Below are 23,845 nucleotides of genomic sequence, written 5' to 3' on the forward strand. Positions count from 1 at the left end.
CAAGATCCGTTGCTGTCAATTCAATGTATTCTGAGAAGAAAAAGGGGGGAAAATGGTCAATCTGCTTTGCTCAACTGGCAGTCCATCCATCCCATGTTTTTAGAGCCCCTTGTCTGAGCCCCATTCACGACCAACAGCCATAAAGCCCCAAAGCCAAGGATGACTCCTCTACCAGTCTCTCTGTAAGACGGTAAGGCTCAATACCTGATCACAGGGACCTGTGGCTACAGCAGCTACGTCCATCATCTTTTCTCAATTCCCTCTTTTGTTTTCAGCTTATTTTGAAATCATTTAACATTCACAAGAGGTTGTAAAAACTGCACAGAATTCTCAGGTAGGCTTCCTCTAAATGTAACTTATATAACAGAGTACAGTATCAACACCAGGATATTCACAATGGTACAAAACTTACTAGCTAAACTACAGACTTTATTGCATTTACTGGTTTTTGTATCACTCATTTGGGGGAGCGGGTGCATTGTTCCCATGAAATCTTACCACATATACAGATTTAAGCATCATCACAGTTATAGAAATATTCCATTAGCACAATGACCTCCCTCATGTTACACCTCTATAGCCACACCCTCAACAGTCCTGGCAACCACTGATCTCAATCACTGTAATTGTCATTGTGAGAATGTTATATAAATGGAATCATACAGAATGTGACCTTTGAGACTGGCTTTTTTCACTCAGCACAATGTCCATAAGAGCCATCCAAGTTGCTGGGAGTTATCAGTAGTTTATCCCCTTTTTGGGCTGGTAGTACTCCATAGCATGAATGTATCACGATTTATACATTTGCCCACTGAATATTTCAGTTGTTTACAGTCTCTTGCAGCTGCAAATAAACCCGACATGGACAATCACATACGGGCTTTTCTGTGAACATAAGTGTTCATATTTCCAGGATAAATATCTAGGAGTTCAACTGTTGTGTCACATGGTAGCTATAGGTTCAACTTTCTAAGAAACGGTTGAACTATTTCTCTGAGTGCTTGTGCCATTTTACATTCCCATCAGCAATGTATGAGTTTCAGTAATTTTTAAAAATCTAGTAACTTCAGGGGTGCCTGGGTGGCTCAGTGGGTTAAGCCACTGCCTTCGGCTCAGGTCGTGATCTCAGGGTCCTGGGATCGAGTCACGCATCGGGCTCTCTGCTCAGCATGGAACCTGCTTCCTCGTCTCTCTCTCTCTCTCTCTCTCTCTCTCTCTGCCTGTCTCTCTGCCTACTTGTGATCTCTCTCTATCAAATAAATAAATAAAATCTTTTAAAAAAAATTATCTAAAATCTAGTAACTTCATTAGAAAATAATTACTTTTTAATAAAAAGATAAAACTACTTTTCAAATATCTCTTTTAAAAAATTCTTATAATAATCTTACAAGACCAAGTCTTGATGTTGAGAACGTAAGTTTTAATTAAAAGATAAAACTTTTAAAAAAAATTTTTAAATTCTTATACTAATGATGTTGAGTCTCAGTGGATAAGAATATAAGGAAACAGATACAGAGCTAACCCCCTTACTAGCATATAAGCAGTCATAAAAATAACCCTAGATCTGTGTTAAGATTATTCTTAGTTCAGCGTACCCAAATAAGGGGAAAATATAATTTGGTTTCTTGATGTTATTCTTGAAATGCTTACATGCAAGTCCTATCTTAAAATATGAAAAACAATGAATTAATGAGAACTTCCAAAGTTAACACCAACCATAATCCACTATCCCAATGATGCTACTGGAGAAAAAAAAAGTTAACTACTAGAACATGGGACTACAATAAGCTTCAGAGAAAAATACAAGTTTTTAAGCTTGAAAGTTCAACATATACTTCAATTCCTTATTATTTAGTTTTAGCTACGGAAATTTTTTCCCCTGGAAACTCTGGCTCCTTTGAACAGTGGAAAATCCATCTCTACCCTGGCTCTTGGCCATTAATCTAGTTATTTTAGCTCAAGTACATGTATTTTTAAATCCAAGAACAAAAAAGCAGTCTGCCTTTGAATTCCACGGTCTGTAAAGTTTTATAAGTAGCAGTGGCTATCTTTGTGAACTGAATGGGTCCCCCCCCTTTTTTTTTTAAAGGAGGCAGCTGTTGAGTCAAAGGTCATATGCTCTGTTAAGGCTTATTAAGAGCCCAATTTTTTTTATAGCCTAGGATTTAAAGAAAATCACCAGTAATAATAAACAAATCCATTTTAATGTAGATTTGGCACTAAGAATAAAAGGTCTAAGATACAAAGTACAAAAACAAAATAAATTATAAAAGATACTAATGGTCCAAGAAACAACACTATTTTGTTATAATCAAAGCAAAAGCTTCGTATGTATTTTACCTGTTCTTGCCTGGCAAGGAGGCTAATTTGCCAAACCAGTTTCAACCAGAATGGGTTTCATTTCCATTCAGAGAGCAATATGGGTAGTCTAAACTAAAACACCTGGCGACATCACTGTTCTACTTGTGTTGAGTCTCCTATGAAGAAGAGTTGGTTCTAGGTTTAATCAGCGGGACTGGAGAACTAACGATTAGATGTTCCAAATAAAATGTTGAGAAACAGACCATTCAGAACCTAGAAGGCACTTTCCGCTAGATTTCTAGTTGGTCCGTTTATCTCGCGCTTTTTTCCTCTGCTTCCTGTAGACCAACACATTATAATTTTAAACATAATTATGCGATCTCATGACGGCTTTAACTTCCTCACCATTCACATTTTTCTTTCATTTTTGAAAAATTATTACCTTTACCATTAGGGAACTACAGACTATGAAGCACAAATTAATACAATTATGACTAGCCAGATAGTTAAACTGAGCTGACTTTAAATTTCTGAGAACTGGTTTCTTTACATTCCTTTTTCCAATTCTCTACATGACCAAGAACAAATTATTTGCTACTTCAGTGCTTTATTTTTCTCATTTGAAAAATGTGGGTAATATTTACACTGGAATAAGCTTTTAAAAGTGATTTAAGAATCTCTAAGAGTTTTAATGCGCTTCAGGTAACATTTATCCTTGAAATTTCCCATATTATTTTATTCTATACAATCTCATACAAATTAATCCAGCAGTAGCAAATGCTTAAATTAATCAGGACGCATTCTAAATTTCATGTGACAAGATTATCTGTTAATAAGGATTAACTGTTTGAGAATACTTCTAGATAGGCATCGTTTGTAGAAAATCTTACTTCTTCAAGACTTCCTTGTGTTGTTGGAAGCTGCTGTTCCTGGACTATCATCAGTATTTGATTATACCCCCTGCCTTTAGGGAAAATATTAGTGAGTAAATTTGGAAATAAAGCATCTGCTTATGGGCTAGCAGATGGTCAGAAGAGTCCTATTTTTCATACCCATCTTGAATGGGGAGCATAAGCCAAGTAAAGGAAAATAAGACAACAGAGATGTTTGGTTTGAAGTATTAAGTTACAGCAGAAGTACTCAAGCTTCAAATTCATAAAACACAAAAATGCTTACCAGCCAAATGTGAATAGTGTTTGGGTTCTTCTTCAATCTGTATTATCCATCTATGTTACTAGCTATCAACTTGCAGTATGTATCAATTTGTATTATCTATCATTTGTAACCTGCCATCCCAGTAGTAATGGGCCAGGGGAACATGCGATGAAAAAAACTTTGGAGAATAAAAGGGAAAAAAACCCTGAGCTAATCACATCACTACCTTGCTAAACCTCAATCTCCTCCTCTATAAAATGTAAATAATGATCATTTGGATCTCATGAGGGGTATAAAGATACAATGAGATAATAAGTATTTATGGAACACTGATGTGCTCTTCCAAGCACTTGACAATCCGTGCACACTGAATCGACTGTAATAATTAATATTCCAAGACAAAAGTTTAAAATATTAGTCAACTCTTCAAACGGATGAACATTCCCATTTCCACAGATGTCTCCAGATACCTCACTTCCTGTCTGTAACATGAAAGTAAATGATACTGGCTATTCTACCTTGAAGTGTGACATCAGGATGAGAGAAACCATGAATACAAAAACCTCTAGAAAAGTGCGGGGTATGAAGGAAATTGAAGGTGTTATTATTTCTTTTACTCATTTGAGAACAATTTATTCTTTTGTTTTTTCCCTGTGGGATACATTTGACATTTATGGAGTGCTACTATTTTTCAGGCTCTGTGCCTAGCATTTTACATGGGCTGTCTCATTAGATCCTAACAACATGTTTATTATTATCTTCATTTTATGGATGAGACACCAAAGCTTTGAGATGCTAAATTTAAAAACCTTGCTGAATCAGATCCCACAGGTCATGCCCGGGCGGCCTTCCTGCTAACCTTCGCACTCATCCCTCAGGACTCAATACAATTCCTCGAACTAGACTGTTCCAATAAAGTGAACTGAAAATACCTGTATGACAGAACACTATTCTAGTGTGAGAAATTACGGGAGTCTCTACGATATTTTCTTTTTAGATGACTTCTTGTAATAGTACTCCTGACTTTTTATGAGTCAGCACACTATCGTGCAGCAACACAATAATGACCAATTCTACCCAAGCAAACAAGTATCTTCTCTTTCTCTTAAAAAAAATAAATAAAATAAAAAAGATTCCTCCTAGGAATAATGGTTAACACTACCATATTGATTTCCTTCAGCATCAAGGAATTAGAACACTTCAAAACAACATTACCAAACCACAGGATGCTTTAACCACCCCAGTCAAGTCTCCCTAGGGGGCCATCAATTAAGAATGCTGTTCATTGGGGCGCCTGGGTGGCTCAGTGGCTTAAAGCCTCTGTCTTTGGCTCAGGTCATGATCCCAGGGTCCTGGGATCGAGCTCCATATCAGGCTCTCTGCTCAGCAGGGAGCCTGCTCCCCCCACCCCCTCTCTCTGCCCGTCTCTCTATCAAATAAATAAAATCTTTACACACACACACACACACACAAATGCTGTTCATTTTCTAACTATTTTACACTTTTATATGTACAAGTATTTAGTCAGGAATGATACACAAGTTTCCTTTATGCATTTTAATAAATGGTATCATAATACATTTCACTCTTACATTTTTTTTAAATTCAGTGTTATATTCCCAAGACCTGTCCACCTTGTTAAATATTGACTAGTCTATACTATTTAACTTCTGTATGGTATCCCATTGTGATGGCTAGCCTTAGGAGTCTGCATGACAGGGGTATAGTACCCAGTCAGTCAATTAGATACTAATGTAGGTGTTGCTGTGAAGGAATTCTATAGATGTGGTTACCATCTACAACCAGTTTAAGCATTATCCTCAATAATCTGGGTAGGCATCATTTAATCAGCCAAAAAGCCTTTAGAATAAAACTAAGGCTTCCCTGAGGAAGATGACATTCTGCCTGGGGACTGCAGTATCAGTTTCTAGCCGGCCAGCCGGCCCTACAGATTTCAGACTTCTCAGCCTTCACAATCAAGTAAACCAATTTGTTTATTTCCTCTGAGTGGCATTTAGATGGCTTACAAGTTACAACTATGTGGCAAGAAATTGTACACGTCTCCTTGTACACACAGGTATGAAGAAAATACCTAGACAAAGAACTGCTGAAGCAAGGGTATATGACAGATTTTTCAAACAGGGGCACCTGGGTGATTCAGTTGGTTAAGCATCTGCCTTTGGCACAGGTCATGATCCTTGAGTCCCAGGATCGAGCCCTGTATGGGGCTCCCTACCCAGCGAGAAGTCTGTTTCTCCCTCTAACTCTGCCCCCCTTTCCGTGCACGCTTGCACTCTCTCCCTCACTTGCTCAATCTCTCTCAAATAAATAAAATCTTAAAAAAAAAAAAAGACACCACCACATACTTTGGAGAAAAGGTCTGCAACAATGTGTGCTCCTACAGCCACTGTACGAAAGTACTCTTGTCCACACTCTCACCAACACTCGTCATACTTTCCTCCTACCTTATGAATGAAAAACAGTACCTTTTGTAAAATAACCTTCACTGCTTCCCTGTCAGCATTAAAAAAGTATAAATGACTGGAAATATCTAAGTAGGAGAGGAGAAATGATGAAAGGTAGTTTACCCGTATATTACAACGGTTTTAGGCTCAACTGTCTGTCATAGATTAAGGTTATCAAAGAGCATTACCCTTTTAAAATATTTATTTATTTATTTATTTATTTGACAGAGAGAGAGAGAGAGAAAGAGCAAGCGCGTGGGCGCGCGCGCAAGAGCACGCATGCGCACAAGTAGGCAGAGCAGCAGGCAGAGAGAGAGGGAGAAGCAGGCCCTCCAATGAGCCAGGAGCCCAATGCAGGGCTCGATCTCAGGACCCCGGGGATCATGACCTGAGCCGAAGGCAGCCACTTCACCGACTGAGCCACCCAGGCGCCCCGAGAGCATTATCCTTAACAGCAGGGTAGGGCACAAAGCCTGGAAATTTCCCATAATTAAGCAGGTCTGGACTCTGGCCACTCTGTCCCCTGCCTCTGGTCACTGTGCTCCGAGGCATGATGGCCTCTGGGCTATTCTCGAAACAGGCCATACCCATTTCCCACCACAGGAATTTTGTACTTGCTCTCCTTTAGCCTGAAGACTCTTCCTGGACACCCATCCACCAGTCCGCAGCACCAAACCTCTGAGACACCGCTCCACCTTCCCTTCTCTCTACCTCCGCTCTGTGCTTCTCTCGCTTCAGAAGGCTGTTCACTACCTCACAGGATACAGCACATTTGTTTATTGCCTCCTCAGTAGGAACTGCACATAAAAGCCCAAGGACGACCTGTAGCATCAAGGACAGTGCCTGGATCATTTAAGGCCCAAAATGTACTCAGCAGCAGCAGCAGCCGTTCTTGATGACTGCTGTCGTTGTTCTATAAGAGATACGTGTGCTCACGGATGAATCGGCTGCACCATGTGCCCTCAGCTCCTCTGAACACACTCAACAGACAGTGACCCAGTGGGCCAATTAGCTAGGAAAATCAGGCATGAGGTGATAACACCGCTTGCAACTTCATTACCTCAAAGTAACAGCTCCAACAGAGGGTCACAGAAGCTATAAGGCTCTGCCCTGTAACTACTAAGTCATAACAAACTTACAAAATCTGAAAATGTCAGGGTTTTCCTTGTGAATTTTGCCTTCCTAATCCTATGCTTCTCCAAGTTGATTTTTTTTAAAGATCATATTTATTTATCAGAGAGAGAGAGCGCGCACACAAGGAGGCAGAGTAGCAGGCAGAGACAGAGAAGCAGACGCCCCACTGAGCAAGGAGCACAATGCGGGACTCAATCCCAGGACCCTAGTATCAAGACCTGAGCCAAAGGCAGTGGCTTAACCAACTGAGCCACCCAGGCGTCTCACTCTCCAAGCTGATTTTTAAATTACTTTTTAAGTATCACACAGTAATGTGACCCTTAAAAAAGTACCATGTTGGGCATGTGGGTGGCTCAGGTGGCTAAGCAACTGCCTTTGGCTTAGCTCATGATCCTGGAGTCCTGGGATCGAGTCCCACACCAGGCTCCCTGCTCAGAAACAGGTAGCCTGTTTCTCCTTCTCCTCCCTGCTCCCGTCCTCTCTCATCATCTGTCTCTCTCTCCAATAAATAAAGTCTTAAAAAAAAAGTACCTTGTTAGGGGCACCTGGGTGGCTTAGTCAGTTAAGCAACTGGCTCTTGGTTATGGCTCAGGTCATAATCTCGGGGTCCTGGGATCAGGCCCCACGTCAGGCGTGGTGTTCAATGCAAAGTCTGCTCATCCCTCTCCCTCTGCTCCTCCCCTCCCCCAAAATAAAAAAAAGTAAAATAAAATCTGGGGGGGAAAAAAGCACCTTCTTAGAAACAAGTCCACCAACTAGTGAACAGATGAACATGGTACATCCATAAATGATTATTCAGCCATAAGAAGGAATAAAGTACCAATATACACAACATGATCATGCTGAGTGAAAGAAGTCATACAAGACCACATATTATTGTAAGGACTTATTTTAGCCAGAACACTTCCATCCAGGCTAAACAATAACCTTGTTGTTTAACCCTTAAACTGTCCCTGTCCCCCTTCCCTCAAGGGACTTACTTAAAAACAAGTCCCGGAAACCAGTCCCAGGTAACAAAGCCCAAATACAAGGGTGGGTCAGGCCAGGTGAAGACATCTGATCAGTGGGTGGGGGGGGGGGGTGCATACTGTCTCCCTAGTTACCAAAGAGTATGGGCCCCACCCTTTGGGAACCTTTTGGGCGCCAATTCTGACCAAGGTGATAGGCTAATTCAAATATCTACTAGGGTAAATTGTAATTCAATTGGTCACTTATGCATGACCTAACATGACTATGCAGCTTTCTCTGTGTGTTAAAATTTCACTGGCCACCTGTGCATGGTCAGGCCCAACCACATGGCCTTTGCCCTTAAAAGCTAGTCTGTGAAGCAGAGAAAGGTCACCCTCTCTGTGAGAGGCGCAGCTCCGAAAGTTGGTCTGATTCTTGATGCTTGGCACGAAATAAAGCTTTGCTTGACCTTCACTTTCTATCAGTCTCGCTCCTTTAATCAAGGACCCATTATTGGAGGACCTAACAATTATATGATTCAATTTATATGAAATACCTAGTAAGACAAACTAAAGAGACCAAAAATATATCAGAGGTTGCCTGGGGCTCAGAATGAGAATGAGGAACGACAGCAACGGTCACAAAGGACCTTTCTGGCATGATGAAAATGTGATAAAATTGGATTGTGGTGGTTACACTATTCTGTAAATTTACTGAAACAAATCACTGAATTGTACACTTAAAGGGAGTGAATTTTTTTTAATGAATTACACCTCAATTAAGCTGTGTTTGTTTTTTTTTAAAGGAAAAAAAAAACAGCAATAACAAAAGCCCTTGACTTTTCCTAACCTTCCAGGCTGCTAAGGGGCTCAGGCTTTAAACCCTTAATGCTACGGAATGCTGCAAACTTTGTGTCCTTGTTCATTCCCTGGTTGTTTCTAACTAGCCTGCCCAAGGAGAGCCAGGTGTATGGAGATGCAGGACATGCACTGTGTGAACATGTGTCCAGCACCATCCAGAAAAGTGCTACTGGTCTGCAAGCATTTTCCCATGTAGCTGTTAGCAGGACCTTCCCCTTCTAGAGTAATACTCAATTAGATCCATTAGTAGAAAAAGATAACCCAGCTATTTTGAGAATAATCTCCTTGCTGGATTAGCAGCTGTCTTTCCAGCCATGACTGGGGAAGGAGTTGGGCAAATGTTTCTCCAAGCAAAAGAAAAAAAAAAAAAAGAGTCATTTCTGGGTTCTTCTATAAGGGTAGTTTCATAGGAAATCTTTAGCCCACAGAGAAAATTCACCATGAAAGTTTCTCTCTATGACCTAAGTTGTTTTGCCTGCATTCTTCTTTTTCTTTCTTCCCTTCCTCCATATCCAAGCTTTGGTTTGTAAGTAATTATTTCTGCAAAAGTGGTCCTTCAGAGTGCAAAGGGCATGCCAGAAATGAAGCCAGGATACCCTCAGAGTTACATGGCTCCATCCCTTGAGACATGATCTGAGCACTGGGCTAGTGACCAGCAAAGCATAGGGCTAGCTCTTTGGGCTTAGCTTCTGAAAGAATATTCTCCGAGTGTTCTGAAAAAACCTATTAGATTATGAGCTCCTTAAGAACCAACCGAGAGAAGAGAACTGTAAGGACCTATTTAGAAACTGTCCCAGCTCCCCTTCCCCCAGGGGATTTACTTGGAGACAAGTCCCGGAAACCAGCTTCAGGTAACAAAGCCCAGATACAAAGGTGGGTCAGGCCAGGTGGAGGCATCCGATCAGTGGGGGTATGCATACTGTCTCCCTGGTTACCAAGGAGTATGGGCCCCGCCCTTTGGGCGCCAATCCCAATCAAGGTGTAATAGGCTGGTTCAAATGTCTACTAGGGTAAATTGTAACTCAGCTGGTCACCTAGCATCACTGTGGATTTTCCTGGGTGTGTTACAATCTCATTGGCCACCTATGCGTGGCCAGGCCCAACCGCATGGCCTTTACCCTTAAAAGCTTGTCTGTGAAACAGGGAAGGGTCACCCTCTCTTGTAAGAGTTGCGTCCCCGAACGTTCGGTTAGATTCTTGATGCTTGGCGCGAAATAAAGCTTTGCTGGACCTTCGCTTTGTAGCAATCTCGCTCCTTTAATCACGGGCCCATTATTGGGGCATAACAAGAACCAGTATGATCATCCAGAAAACTATGTATTGCTACCTCTTAGAACACACTACTGGAAACAATAACATCTCCAGGGCCTTTTATTTCAGATTTCTTTGATAAACTCCACTTTCTCTATTCCCTACTCACTAAGGCAGCAAGATTTTTCTGAAGAAAAAGCAAAGTTAAGCAAAACAAAAAGATCCCACACTGGCGGGATAAAGTAAGACATGTGCTCTTATTGACTATTCAAAACTTTTGCATGAAATAATCAAGTCTCTCAAAAATATTAAGTCCCAAAGCTATCCCACCCAGTAAACTAGTATAAGAATCTAGGCACTCAATTGGTTTTTGTCTTTTTTTTTTTAATTTTTTTTGTTTTTTTGAAGATTTTATTTATTTGCCAGAGAGAGAGAGAGAGAGAGAGAGTGAGAGCGCACAGGCAGGCAGAGTGGCAGCAGAGGCAGAGGGAGAAGCAGGCTCCCCACAGAGCAAGGAGCCCGATGTGGGACTCGATCCCAGGTCGCTGGGATCATGACCTGAGCTGAAGGCAGCAGCTTAACTAACTGAGCCACCCAGGCGTCCCTGAATTGTTTTGTTTTAATTGCGGAGGGAGAACTATGTTACAGGCAATCTGAGTTCATGACCATCCTTGATAAAGTAACTTGAAGAAAAAGTAATGGCCTGAATCCTGCTCAACACTACAAAGTTTCATTCTATTTTAAATAATAGATAAAAGTTTTACATTTGTCTGTAGAATTATTTGAAACCACTTTTCCTTCTAGTTTAAGTGCAGACAATTATACTGGGTCCAAAGTCCAACAGGCGATATGTATATAAAACTCCATAGAGTTATATATTTCTTGGCAGTGCGAAGAAAGCTTTTGGGGCTGAAAGCAGGCATTCCTAGCCTTGGCAATTAGCAAGCTATCAAATACTGTAACCATGTTTGGCCCACAGCGGCCTCAACTGAACAAGGGATTTGGGAACCCTGCCCCAGATCTGAAGAAACTTTTGGATTTGCACTTCAGAGGGAGAAGTACCTAGGAGAATGAAGTAAAAATCACTTCTTGAAATTCCAACTGTGATGAAATCCATATCCATTTTTGCTTGGCTCCCAGAGATGCATGCTCCCATTTGGAAGAATGGAAACACAATCCTCCCTAACAGCTACAGTACCAAGAGGACTATTACATAAGTCTCAATCAGAATCTGCAAATGGACCTCTTCCAGTATTTTTCCCGATGGGTGGTGGGGGCAGGAAGGGTATGGTGGCAAGTAGAAGATAATGTGTACTTGGGTTTCGTTCTACTAACTCTGTAAAGTACTTCTCACGTTTGGGCCTTTGAAACAACTATGTATGTATGTGTTCAATCTTCATTACATACCTACAGTAAATAATGAACCCAGTCTCATGCTGGACATACAGAACACAAAGATGAGCGAGGAAAGCATTCTGGCCCTTGAAAATGCATGGTCTAATAGGGAGACAGGTATAAAAAAGTACCAAGGCAATCCAGACTGACATGGTGGAATAAGAAATGCAAACATCTTTAATATTACTTGAATATCACTTAGAAATATATAACTTTGGGGCACCTGGTTGGCTCTGTTGTTAAACATCTGCCTTCAGTTCAAGTCATGATCCCAGGGTCCTAGGATGGAGCCCTGCGTCCGGCTCCCTGCTCATCCGGCTCCTTGCTCTGCGGGAAGCCTGCTTCTCCCTCTCCCACTCCTCCTGCTTGTGTTTCCTCTCTCGCTGTCTCTCTCTCTCTCTCTCTGTCAAATAAATAAATAAATAATTCTTAAAAAAAAAAAAAAAAGAAATATCTAACTTTCTCACAGATATGTGGTATCTATGAAGGAAACAGCAGTTAAGTTGCTGGGTTCCAATCAGCTGTCAACAGATAAATACTTTGAAGGCTATAGAGCACACTAGACTATTTGGTTGAGTGTTCTTACCTGCCTACTTATTGTTTTTAAAAGGTGTGTCTTGGAATAAAAAGCAAGCAACGAATTTACAGGAAGGAATGTCTCATGTGCTGGGTCGCATTTGTTTAGAAAGCCCTTAAAGTACTTAACAGGTAACAGGAACTTTACTAGATCAAAGTAAATGGCTAATTTCAAATACAAGTGACATTTTTTTGGTAATTCACCAGTTCTTTCCAAATGCTATTCTTATACCATATCTTGAGTCATTCTAGTTGAACTTCCCTCACCCAGACCCTGTGAGATGGGTCATTTTGTTTTGCATTAAAACTGCAACCCTGGGGCACCTGGGTGGCTCAGTGGGTTAAAGCCTCTGCCTTCGCTCAGGTCATGATCCCAGAGTTCTGGGATGGAGCCCCGCATCGGGCTCTCTGCTCGGCAGGGAGCCTACTTCCCTTCCTCTCTCTCTCTCTCTCTCTCTCTCTGCGTGCCTCTCTGCCTACCTGTGATCTCTGTCTATCAAATAAATTTTAAAAAACAAACAAACAAAAAACTGCAACCCTGGGGCACCTGGGTGGCTCAGGCAGTTAAACATCCAGCATCCAACTCTTGATTTTTGCTCAGGTCATGATCTCAGGGTTGTGGGATCCAGCCTGCGTCAGGCTCCAGCCCCCACTCTAGCTCTCTCTAAATAAATAAATCTTAAAAAACAAAACAAAACAACAAAAACAAAAACAGTGCAGCCCTTGCAATCTGAGAAATATTGTTCAGAAACCTAAAATAATTTAAAATACTTCATTACATGTAGTTCTCAGATACCAGTAAGGAGAATCAAAACTTCTAATTTTTTTTTTGGTTTTGTTTCTCATCTAATTCTCTTACCAATTTTCGAAAGACATCTTACAACTTGCCTTAAAACCTCTTGAACTTAACCTGCACGTACATTTATTTTTTCCTTTCTCCCAACAGTGAGACAAAACAAAGTTCAAAGAACTGAATTGGTAAAGGCAGGACCCCTCTGGGAAAGAAGGTGGGGAGGGGAGCAAGGAAACATAATTGATACAGGCAAGCCAAGGTAGAGGGGAAAGACTGGATAGACTAAAACCTTGGCATTTTTGTCCTGTCATAAGCTATAAACTCTAGAAAAGCACAGGCTGGTTTTTTGTTTGTTTGTTTGTTTTTCCCCTTCTCCAATGTGGTTCCCAGTGGTAACCACAGTGCTTGGCACAACTGTGGTGCATTAAAAAAAAAAAAAAAACAAAAAAAAACAAACAGCTGGAGAATGAATGTGGATAGCAAGCTTGACACATCCATAACAGATGCTCAAAACATCACAGTCATTATTACCAGTGCTAGCTCAGTCCCCCTGGCCACCAAGGTGAGGATTTTAGCTACAACTGTGTGATAACCATAGATCTTCAGTATCTATTCAAGAAATTTTTCTGACTACAACTGTGCACAGTGAGGGATTAAAAACAAAAACAAAAACAGAAACAAACAACCAAAAAACCCTCAAGAAGGGTATAGTTCATTGACAGAAAAAGTCATGCCAATGATTTCAATGCTATTCTTTTATCAAATATTTACTCAACTCTGCCTCTATGTCAGTCACTCTACTGGATACTGGGGATAAGCAGTAAACAAAATAGATGAAAATCAATGCTTTCTTAGTGGCTACACTCCAGTAAACACAGGCTACTACTGCTAACACACTGTTCTAAGAGCTTTCATGTATTACAACATTCAATCTTCACAATAACCAGCTGTAGGTACTACTATAGTCCTTATTTAGAGATGAGAAAATTGAAGACAAGGTCAAATGGAGGAAAATGACATTAAGTTCATACAAAAATGCTTCACCTGAGATCTGTTCTGACCCCCAATTCCAAACCTCTCCATTATTATTCTACACAATGTGTTCTAATCATCTGAACTTTTAGCCTTATTTCTGAGAGGTTATTATTACCACTTCTGTACCTTTTCTTGTCATTGTTATTAATGCCTTTATACCTTTCAAGAATACAGCTGCACCTAAAGGGATCAGCTTCTTGCAACATCAGGAACAAGACTCTTAAGTGATAACTGTTTAAGGACCGGAATTTGGGTTTCTCAGCTTTGTTGCATCCTTTTCTGTTGCATTCATAGTCTCAGGTTAGTAAACGTTAAAAATGCATTCCCATAAGTAGTAATTAAGAGAAAAACAGCAAGACTTTAAATTAGGCTTATCTTTGAGGGGCACCTGGGTGGCTCAGTGGGTTAAGCCTCTGCTTCGGCTCAGGTCATGATCTCCGGGTTCTGGGATCAAGACGGGGATCATGCTCTCTGCTCAGCGGGGAGCCTGGTTCCCCCACCCCCGCCTGCCTCTTTGCCTACTTGTGATCTCCCTCTCTGTCAAATAAATAATTTTAAAAATAAATAAATAAATTAGGCTTATCTTTGAAAGGTTAGTTTGCAAAACAGGTAGAAAATGGCACATTTTAGCTTAGTTTTTGAAGCTTTTTACCCATTAAAAGTGGGTAAATTTCTGCCTTTTTAAACCTTAAAATTATAAAAGTAATCCATTCACACAAAGAGAGTATAAATACTCTAGAAGGTGGAGTAAAAGTGACAAGTAAAAGTCTCCCTCCCCTGCCCTATAGTTTAACCACTGCTATACTTTGGTACTTTTAGTGAAGAAATTGCTATTGTTTAGGGACTTTTCAACCTCCAAAGCACCAAATAAAAAGTTTAAGCAACAAACCCGAGGCCATCTTTACTGCCCAGGCTGCTCTCCTTAAAGCACAGGTAGCTTCAAGAGTCTGTGAGCCATCAGTTAGATCTCTGAGGGGGACTCATTTGTTTTGCTCCCTGGATTGGGAATACCTTCCAGTAATATTTTTCGTTTATTTTTGAATAAGAAAGGAACCAGCAACTTTTTATCTCATTTACACAAGTCTCCCCTGTAACCATAGGGACTTGAGACAGCTGTTAAAACCAGAACACAGTCCCTAAAATAATAATCAACCAAAAAGACAGACTCAAGGTCTGGAAAACAGAAATAGGAGTTTAAAATCAAGGCTGAGGAAAGAAAGAACAAAAGTACACAGGCTTGAAGAGCCACAGGGGTGTAATTATTCTGCACACATCTCTATGTACAAAGTTTATGGGGGAAGTTATACCCAACAGCAGAAGATATGAAATCTCAGGTATTGTCCTAATCAATGTCCATAAGCTATAAACAGTATAGCTTATTCGTGTTTTACAAAAAAAAACAAACCAAAACAAAACCAAAAAGCCTACGTAGATTATACAAAAGGAAGTGGCTTTAAAAGACCTACTTAGTTGGGGTCCAGGAAAGGTGCATTCTCACAAAATCAGATTAAGCATAACTTCGGGCATGTTTTCCGGAGGGCATTTTGCAACGTGTAGCAAATATGCTTTAAATTGTACCTACCCTTTGACCCACAACTCCCTTCTGGGCATTGAGCCTAAGGAAAACATCCCAGATTTGTGCAAAGCTTTACCTACAATGATATTTGCTACAGTGCTTTAATAGCAAAGTGCTGGCAACGATCTTATGTCCAGTAAAAGGGGACTGGATCAATAAATTGTTGATAGAGAACAGAGTACTGCGGAGTCAGCAAGCTGATGAGACACAGGATACTGACTGACACAGAGATGGACTAAAAACTGTCCGGAAGTGTGACAGTAAGAGTTTAATTAACAGTATTCTCTCTGGGTTGTGAGATTCAGGGGACTTTTACTTTCCCTGTGAATAGTCACAGAAATTTTGGAAATTTTCTAGTATCAGAAAAATTCAGTTTTAAAAATCCTCTGAGATTAAAACCAACACACACACGCACATAAAGAACAAAATATGAAAGTGGTAAATGCTAGGAAGTAGGATTTGGGGGATTTGTTCTCAAGCATGTACAATCTAAGAGGGGGAAAAGACCCAAATTAAAACTGTCGTTTCCTTCACAAAGTTGTAGTCTTGAAACTTCTTAATTTAATTGTAAATCACTGAAATTCTTTTTTAAAAATTAGTCAATTGTGCCTATAACATAAAGCAGGTACATTTTCTAGAAAAGTCACGCAAAAAGGAAAGGAAAGGTACTTTAATACTCAAAGGAACAAGAAAATTCAATTAACCATAACTCTGCACCCCCTCCCCCAGCATTCCAGTTTGTTAAAGCATGGCTCATCTATGCCCTCAAAACCTCTTATGCAATAAAACCTTTTGATGTGTGCAACTATGACAGTTTTAGAGTCTATTAAACTTAAATTTATGTTTTACTCTACTGAGTACCACAGCTGTATGGCCTCTCTCAGACCCATGTTCCCTAGGTCCTAGGCTCTACTTTCTGACAGGAAGTATCCCCTAGGGAGTTGGGCTTCTGCTGTGGTTGCGGACATTGAACCAAACCTGGGGAAAACAGTTTTGTTTTGAATTTTAAAATTTTATTTGCATATATACACCAGGGTGGCTAAAATTAAAAGGAAAGAGAACATCAACTGTTGCCAAAAACAAGCTACTGAACTCTGGTACAACCACTTTAGAAAACTGCTGGGCAGTTTCTGCCAAAGCAGAAAAGTATTTACTCAAATACTTTATAACCCAGCAATTCCACTTCCAAGTCTATACCCAAGAGAAATGAGGGCCTATGCCCACCAGACATGGACTAGAATGTTCATAGCCACACTAATCACAGTATCCTGGAGTAGTCTGAAAACAATCGAGAAGTCCCTCAAGAGAATAGATAAATCATGATGTAATTGCACAGTGCACTACTTACTACACAATAGTAAAAAGGAGTTACAATTACTCTGACAGGGGTGTATCTTACAAACACACTGGGTGAAAGATGGGAGATGAAATGGGCCAAACTAATCAGTGCTTAGAAGTGGAGGCCAGTGGTTATCTTGGAGGTAACACGTGACTGGAAGGGGGGCACAAAAGGGACTTCAGGGAGGCTGGTCATAGTCTACATCTTGATATGTGTGTTCATTATACACACATGTTCAGTTTTTTGATGATTTTGTGAGCTATATACACCAAAGCACACCTTTCAATATATTTATTATATATATATTATTTATATTTATTATATATATTATTTATATATATTATAGATATATTAAATGTTTCTTAAAACGTTTAAGAAATACATTTGCAAATGTCAACAGGTAAGTTCAATTAATGTTTGTGTAGCTTTTATAATAATTTTTACTTTTGAAGTGCAGAATAAAGAACTGTGTGGAATGCTGATAAAAACAAAAGTCCAATTTGTTGAAATTCCATGCACGTTAGGTTTCCCCTGCAGGTCTGCTTGTGGCTCGTTAAAACAGAAGTGCTAGGCAAGAATTAATGCCCAATACTGGAATAATGTCACAAATGTAAACTCAAAAGCAACCTGAAACTTGTGAATGGTGCCTCCTGGCCAAGTGGTCCCAGCTGCCCAAGTTTCATAATAAAGGACACTGCTCTGTCTTACATAGCAATAATGGTATCACAGTTCTAAAATCTCTTTCCAATCAGGAAAAAAATGTTATGACAGAAAAAGACAACCATTGTTTGTCTTTGTATTTTCATTTTACCAGACAAAAGGCTACAATACTGGGCTGTTCAGTTTAATATTTGATACCTGGCAACTCTTTCTGTTGCTACCTGGCACCTGATTCTTACTGTCCCTTTGTATAGTCATCATGGAGCCAAGAGCAAGCTGTCTGGGCTTCTGCACATCCCATTTTATCTTCAGCAAACCTGAAGAAAGTAGTAGTATATGGGAACAGATCATGATATCAAATAGTGTATACAGCTACAGCAATAAACACACAAGGCGAATGAAACCTTCACAAGCTAGACCTGTATACCATAATCTGCACTGGAAGCCATCTAGGCAGGGACTTTTACTTCCATATCCCCAATTAAACCCAAGTTCAGAAAATAAAAACAAACAAACAAAACCTAGTACACATGACGAGAGGTTTGACTCGATAAAAGAACAAAAGTACCTCATTTTTTTATTAAACAAATTTTTGTTCAAAAAAAGATGATGAACAAAATGGCAGAAAATTCTGGTGGTATCTTAGATCACCAAATACGAAAAGGCATTTGATTTGTGCATTTTTTGACTGCTAGAAACTAAACTACTATACAAAAAGGAGATGAATGGAGGCTGGCAGGGAAAATGGCATGTGGACGCTGCTCTCTCTAGACTTTTGGGTGTGGGTTTCTCAACAGTAAACAAAATCCACATCCACCTCGAGGGATGATGTATACTTAGATTGAAACAAATGCTCTATGGAAAGTGTCAAGGGACGTGGGGGAGCCTAGCACAGGTATTCACTAAATAAATAAATGTTCATATAATCAACAAACTCACGCACCTACTACCTGTCAGTAACCATTCAGAATGTAACAAAGCCAAGCAAGCTCCTCTCCTCTGGGCACTTGAATTCTAGTTGGAGAGGGATGAAAGAAAAACGAGTCTGTTGTACAGAGTATCTTAAGATACTAAGCACTATGTGGGAAAGGTAAAGTCAGTGGGATTGGGAGATGGATGGCAATTTTAAACAATTTTAAAGAATTGTTTGAGCAGGTGACATTTAAACAAAGGCCTACCTGCCCCTTTCCCCCTCCTTTTTAAGAGACTTTCTCCCCCTTCATTGATGCTTATTTAGCAAGGGTAAGGTAGGTACAGGATGGATGACATCATACCCATTCCTCCTCAGCTTCCTAAGACTTTATCAGTTCTAACTTCTAGGAAGGTGTGGTTACTCTTACGTATGGATTTTTTTTTTTTTTAAATTTACCTCTTCCTCGCACCACTAAAAGCATGTACTCATCAGAAAACCATGCAAAATCACAAGCAAGCACTAAGGGCAAATTAGGGGCATACTATGTAGAGACGGGGAGGGATCTTTGACTGAACTCTAATTAGCAACGGTAACATAACTTGACTTTTTTGGGGTTATTATCATACCATTTGTTTGTGAAGCCATAAAACACACATCCTCCTGGGATTCAGCATGGGTCTCCACTAATCATTTGTCTAAGGACACATTTTAGAGAACTGAGCAAATGTGTAAATAAATACTGAAAGATATTTGATACTGCATTACAGAGAATTACACTAGTTTATAATCCCTCACTTCTTCCAGAGAATTTATTCTTTTATTTCAAAGTTGGAGAAATTTGAGTATTTAAAAAAAAAATCTAAAATCCATACTAGCAAGTCATTAAATCTCAGTTCCAGGTGCTATTGTCAATGCATCTGGTTAGGTTATGTTTCCATTAATAAAACACTGTAGGTTATTAGGTAATATAAAGGAAATCTCTTAAAAAAAAAAATTGATTTATGCTTAGGTCATGATCTCAGGGTCATGAGATGGAGCCCCTCATCCCGGCTCCTTGCTGGGTGTGGAGCCTGCTTGAGATTCTCTCTCCCTCTCTGCCCTCCTCCCTCCCTCCCTCTCTCAAAATAAAATGAATAAACAAATTAAATAAAAACTAGTCATCACACTGTGAGGTTTTTTTTCCTTTTTTTACCATATTAAGCTTAAATTGTTTTCAGCTTTGGTTGTCAGAGGGTGGGGTAGGGAAGAACTCAATGAGGAGGTGGTGAAGGTTTTCAGGCTTTCAATCAGACTTGTGAATGTGAAATTTCAATACGCATCTCCATCATAGCCAAAGCATGAGCCAGCAGTATTCGCTTCATAGACTATACATAAACTTGCTGTCTGGAGCTGTAAATTCTTTTACCACCATTCAACATAAAAAACACAATCCCAAAACATTAAAGAAAAAATGGTGATTAAAGTCACAATCGACACTTGCGAGCTTTTAATAGGTTTTAAGACACCTGGGAATGGAAAGCAGTCAGTAACTAGTTTCTGACGTTCACTTCAACTTTGCAAAGTAAGAAAAGGATTTACACTGCCTAATGTCTATAAATATGTATACCCAAACTGTGAAAGCTACACTTTTGCATCCTGCCCTAGTTCTTTGGAGGTGGCACTTGTGGCACTATAATTCACTGGAGGACAGCCCCTCCACTGAGTCATTGCTAAAAGTAAAATGAAGAAGTGGGAGAAAAAGAGTTACTTCAGAGCATCTGATTGCTTGTCTCAAACTGATCTATCATCCCAGATTGGAAAGATACCTGTGCCTGTCTCCTTGGAGGTAATTTAGGTGTTCACGTTTTTCTGCCCCACTAGATACTTAAGACTGCCTGAAATCGAGAACGATCTGCATTCCTCGCTTGGATACGGTTTTCCCTTAACTGACAGTCATCAAAGTAGCTCCAACTCCCCAAATCTAAGAGTGTCTTATTTTACACACTGTCAACACCTCACACTGCCTGCCACACTACCTTCAGGATTATGGAAATATTAACAAGCTCAATACAAATGTAAAACTTTTAACAATCAACCATTTCCGGGATTTCTAAAAATTGCTCTCTATTAAGACAACACAGTTCCTTACCGAGACCAAAAACGCTGTGTCAACCGTGTCCACCGTATCTAGCCAAAAAGTGTAATTCACGTTACCTATGCGTGTATCCAGATGAAGGGAATCAATTGTTTTGAACCCGAAGGATAGATTATGAATATATTTTCATGCTCTTCCTTATTCTTATCCTACAACAGTCAATAAACCCCTCTGATTTCAGGTATTCCCTCAGACTTTGCGCATCTAGAAACCCAATTTTAGGGTTTAAAAAAATAATAATAATCTATAAAGGTGACCAAACTGTTGGCCTTAAAAATGGCTACAAATGAATTTGGAGAGCTTGTGTTCAATGAGCCCAAGCCGAATTAAAACAAAAGTTGTTTTGTCGCCTATCAAGAGCCCATGATGATTAAGCACGTATCTTATTTCAACTGGAATTCATTTATGAGTACTTAAACTTCCTAAACTGGCCACTAATCCTAAATCTGTGTCTGTTGCTGGAGAAGCGCCTTAAGAGAGCGAGTGACCGTCAACGCTCTCCTGTAGGTTAGGTCCACTTGATCGCAACCTGGCGGGGCAGCCGGGGGTGTCCAGGCCGAGGGGCTCCGAGCGCCGCGCGCGCCAGGGTCCGGGAGGGCGGCAGCCGACGCCGGGAGCCCGCGGCGCCCCCCAGAGGCGCCCCTGGCGCGGCCCGAGCCCTGCACGGCGCTCGCCCCGTCCCCGCCCGCAGGAACGAGGCGCTGCTCCTCGGGCGCCGCGGCCACGCCGGCGCGTCTCGGACTCCGAGGGCAGCCGGCCGGAGGACGCGGCCCCCAGGGAGAGGACAGGCCCACCCCCTCCCCCCCTTCTCCGACCCCCTCCCGACACGTAGCGCCGTGAAACCGGTAGGCAGCAGGGCGGCCCGAGCGCCGGGAGGGGGCGGGGAGGCTGTTCCCGCGAAAAGTCCGCTCCTCGCGTCGACCCTCCCCCGGCGACGACCGCGAGCCGCGCCGCGGCCTCCCCGCTTCCCGCGGCCCCGAACTCCGACCCCCGGTCCTCCACGGGTCTCGGGCCGCCCCGCACCCCCGGCCGCGCCCCGCGCCCGGCCCCCGGGGCCTCCCGCCCTCCAACCCGCCGAGGTCCCGGGCCGGGCTGGGCTCGCTCACCCGGTAGGTGCTCTCCGTGAGCCGGTTCACTTCCTCCGGCCCCCGCGACATGGCTGCAGCCGCCCGGCCGGCGAACGCGGGAAGACGCGGCCGGGCCTCGTGGCCGCCCGACTCTGGGCTGCGGGAGCGCCGGGGCGCGGCGGAAGGGCCCTCGAGGGTCGGCGGCTGTCACAGCCGTCGGCTCCGAAACGCCGGGGCGCTCCTCCGCCGCCAAAATGTCAAAACTTGTAGCGCCGCCGCGGCCGCAGCCACCGCCCGCGAGGAACTGAGGAGACGCGGCCTGACGCCGCTGGGCGAGCCGGGCTGGCTGCGCGGGCGGGGCCGCCCCACCTGAGGCGCGCGGGGTGGGCGGGGCCGGGAGGGCGGGGCGGCCCCACCTGAGGCGGCCGAGTGGGCGGGGCCGGGGCGGACGGGAGGAGGCCAGGGGGGCCCAGTAGGCGGGGCGTCCCCACCTGAGGCGCCCCAGGCCCGCCGGCCACCTCTTGCCCTCTTGCTGCCGTCAGAGAGCTCCCGGTGACGCTGCGACCCGGATCCCGGGAGGCGTCGGAACGTCGTGATGCTGCGCTGCCTGGACAGAGCCCGCACGGGGGGGAGCCGGGGAGGGCAGTCCCCGAGACCCACACTTTCCGCGGGCGCCCCTCCGTGCTGCCTTTTGGGGACTGCGGGAAGAGGGACCCACGTCCCCCAGTGGTATTGATTTCCCTGTTTGACCCCCGTCCTGCTCACCCTTCTCGCTGACCTCAAAGATCTGCGGGATCCTAGGGCACGGGCTGTCATACATGGGGAAAAGGGGCTGCCTCCTGGAGTTTTGGAAGCTCCCAGTGTATCAGAAACTTAATAAAATTTCTGGTGGCAGAAACGGCTGTACGTTTTTAAACTTTAAGAACGACCTTTAACTCGATGTAATATAGCTGTGCTATTCATGAGATCGTTACTAGATTGAGAAAACTGGGGCGCCTGGGTGGCTCAGTGGGTTGAAGCCTCTGCCTTCCGCTCAGGTCATGATCTCAGGGTCCTGGGATCAAGCTCAGCAGGGAGCCTGCTTCCTCCTCCCTCTCTCTGCCTGCCTCTCTGCCTACTTGTGATCTCTGTCAAATAAATAAATAAAATCTTCAAGAAAGAAAGAAAGAAAGAGAACCATGGTGAGCTGAGGTGTAGTGGAGGGAACGCTTCCTTTCAGCACTCAATGTAAGCAGCTGCCTGGGTCCTAATACTCTGTGTTCTGTCTCCACCCCAGCCCCAGCCCAGATCCCGAGGATCCAGAGCCGGTTTTTCGAAACTGGAACGACGGCTTACTACCCGAGACATCCTCCCAATAAGGAAGTCTTATTCTGGTTTTTTAAAAACTTCCATTTGGGTGGATTGCATCTTAGGATATAAAGCTTCTAAACTGCTTTTGTGATAAAAGTTCGATTGGAAATGTACACAAAGAAGGTAGTGTGTGGCCCAGATGGGGACACCAAGAGAATGAGATGCGGCTAGACTTAGAAATAACCACCTGGACTCTGGGGCAATGGTATCCGGTTTTGCAAATTATAAAACATCATGCTTGGGAACCAAAAGATTATATGTTCTTGGATGTTGGGGAGAGATGACACATCAGCCCTAGGTTTCAGGCAGTGGAAGCAGCTGCCTCCTTCCTTAACAGATTTCTAACATTTGACTCCTAAGATTTGCCAACTGGGTTTCATTTGCCATATTGAGATGAACTCATGACCTTATAATTACCAACAATATGTATTGGGCTCTTCAAGTATGCCTGCTGGTTTTCATTTAAGCTTGAAATCCCTGCCTTACGGCACCTGGGTAGCTCAGTTGGTTAAGTAACTGCTTTCAGCTCAGGTCATGATCCCAGAGTCCAGGGCCCTATGTCATGCTCCTGACTCAGCAGGGAGCCTGCTTCTCCCTCTCCCTCATGCCTGCTACTCTACCTGCTTGTGCTCTGTGTGTGTGTGTGTGTGTCAAATAAATAAAATAATAATAATAATAATAATAAAAACTAACCTAAAAAAAAAAGAAAATCTCTGCCTTAACTTTGCAGGTCACTTTTGTCTTAGCACACACCTCTGTGCCTTCTGATGAATGGGGTCATTTCACTCTGCTGCAAGCCAGTCAACCGAGCAGCTGGAAAGAGCAGAGGCTTAACCTTTAACACCCCACAGCTCAGTTCAGATTCAGAAAAGGCAGATTTACAAGCAATCATA

At 42.4% G+C, this 23,845-nt stretch overlaps 1 protein-coding gene across 1 annotated transcript in view; it reads right to left on the reverse strand.

The window, feature by feature from the left end:
- The window catches only part of BAIAP2L1 (BAR/IMD domain containing adaptor protein 2 like 1), a 90,175-nt gene extending 68,199 nt beyond the window's left edge, over positions 1–21,976 (reverse strand). Inside the window, exon 1 of the mRNA XM_032328568.1 lies at positions 21,642–21,976. Within this exon, the coding sequence (XP_032184459.1) occupies positions 21,642–21,692 (51 nt within the window). The 5' untranslated portion in view covers positions 21,693–21,976. The remainder of the gene's footprint in view (positions 1–21,641) is intronic.
- Between the last annotated feature and the right edge of the window lie 1,869 nt (positions 21,977–23,845).

The sequence above is a fragment of the Mustela erminea genome, chromosome 20 (assembly GCF_009829155.1).
Source record: "Mustela erminea isolate mMusErm1 chromosome 20, mMusErm1.Pri, whole genome shotgun sequence".
Classification (NCBI taxonomy): Eukaryota; Metazoa; Chordata; class Mammalia; order Carnivora; family Mustelidae; genus Mustela; species Mustela erminea.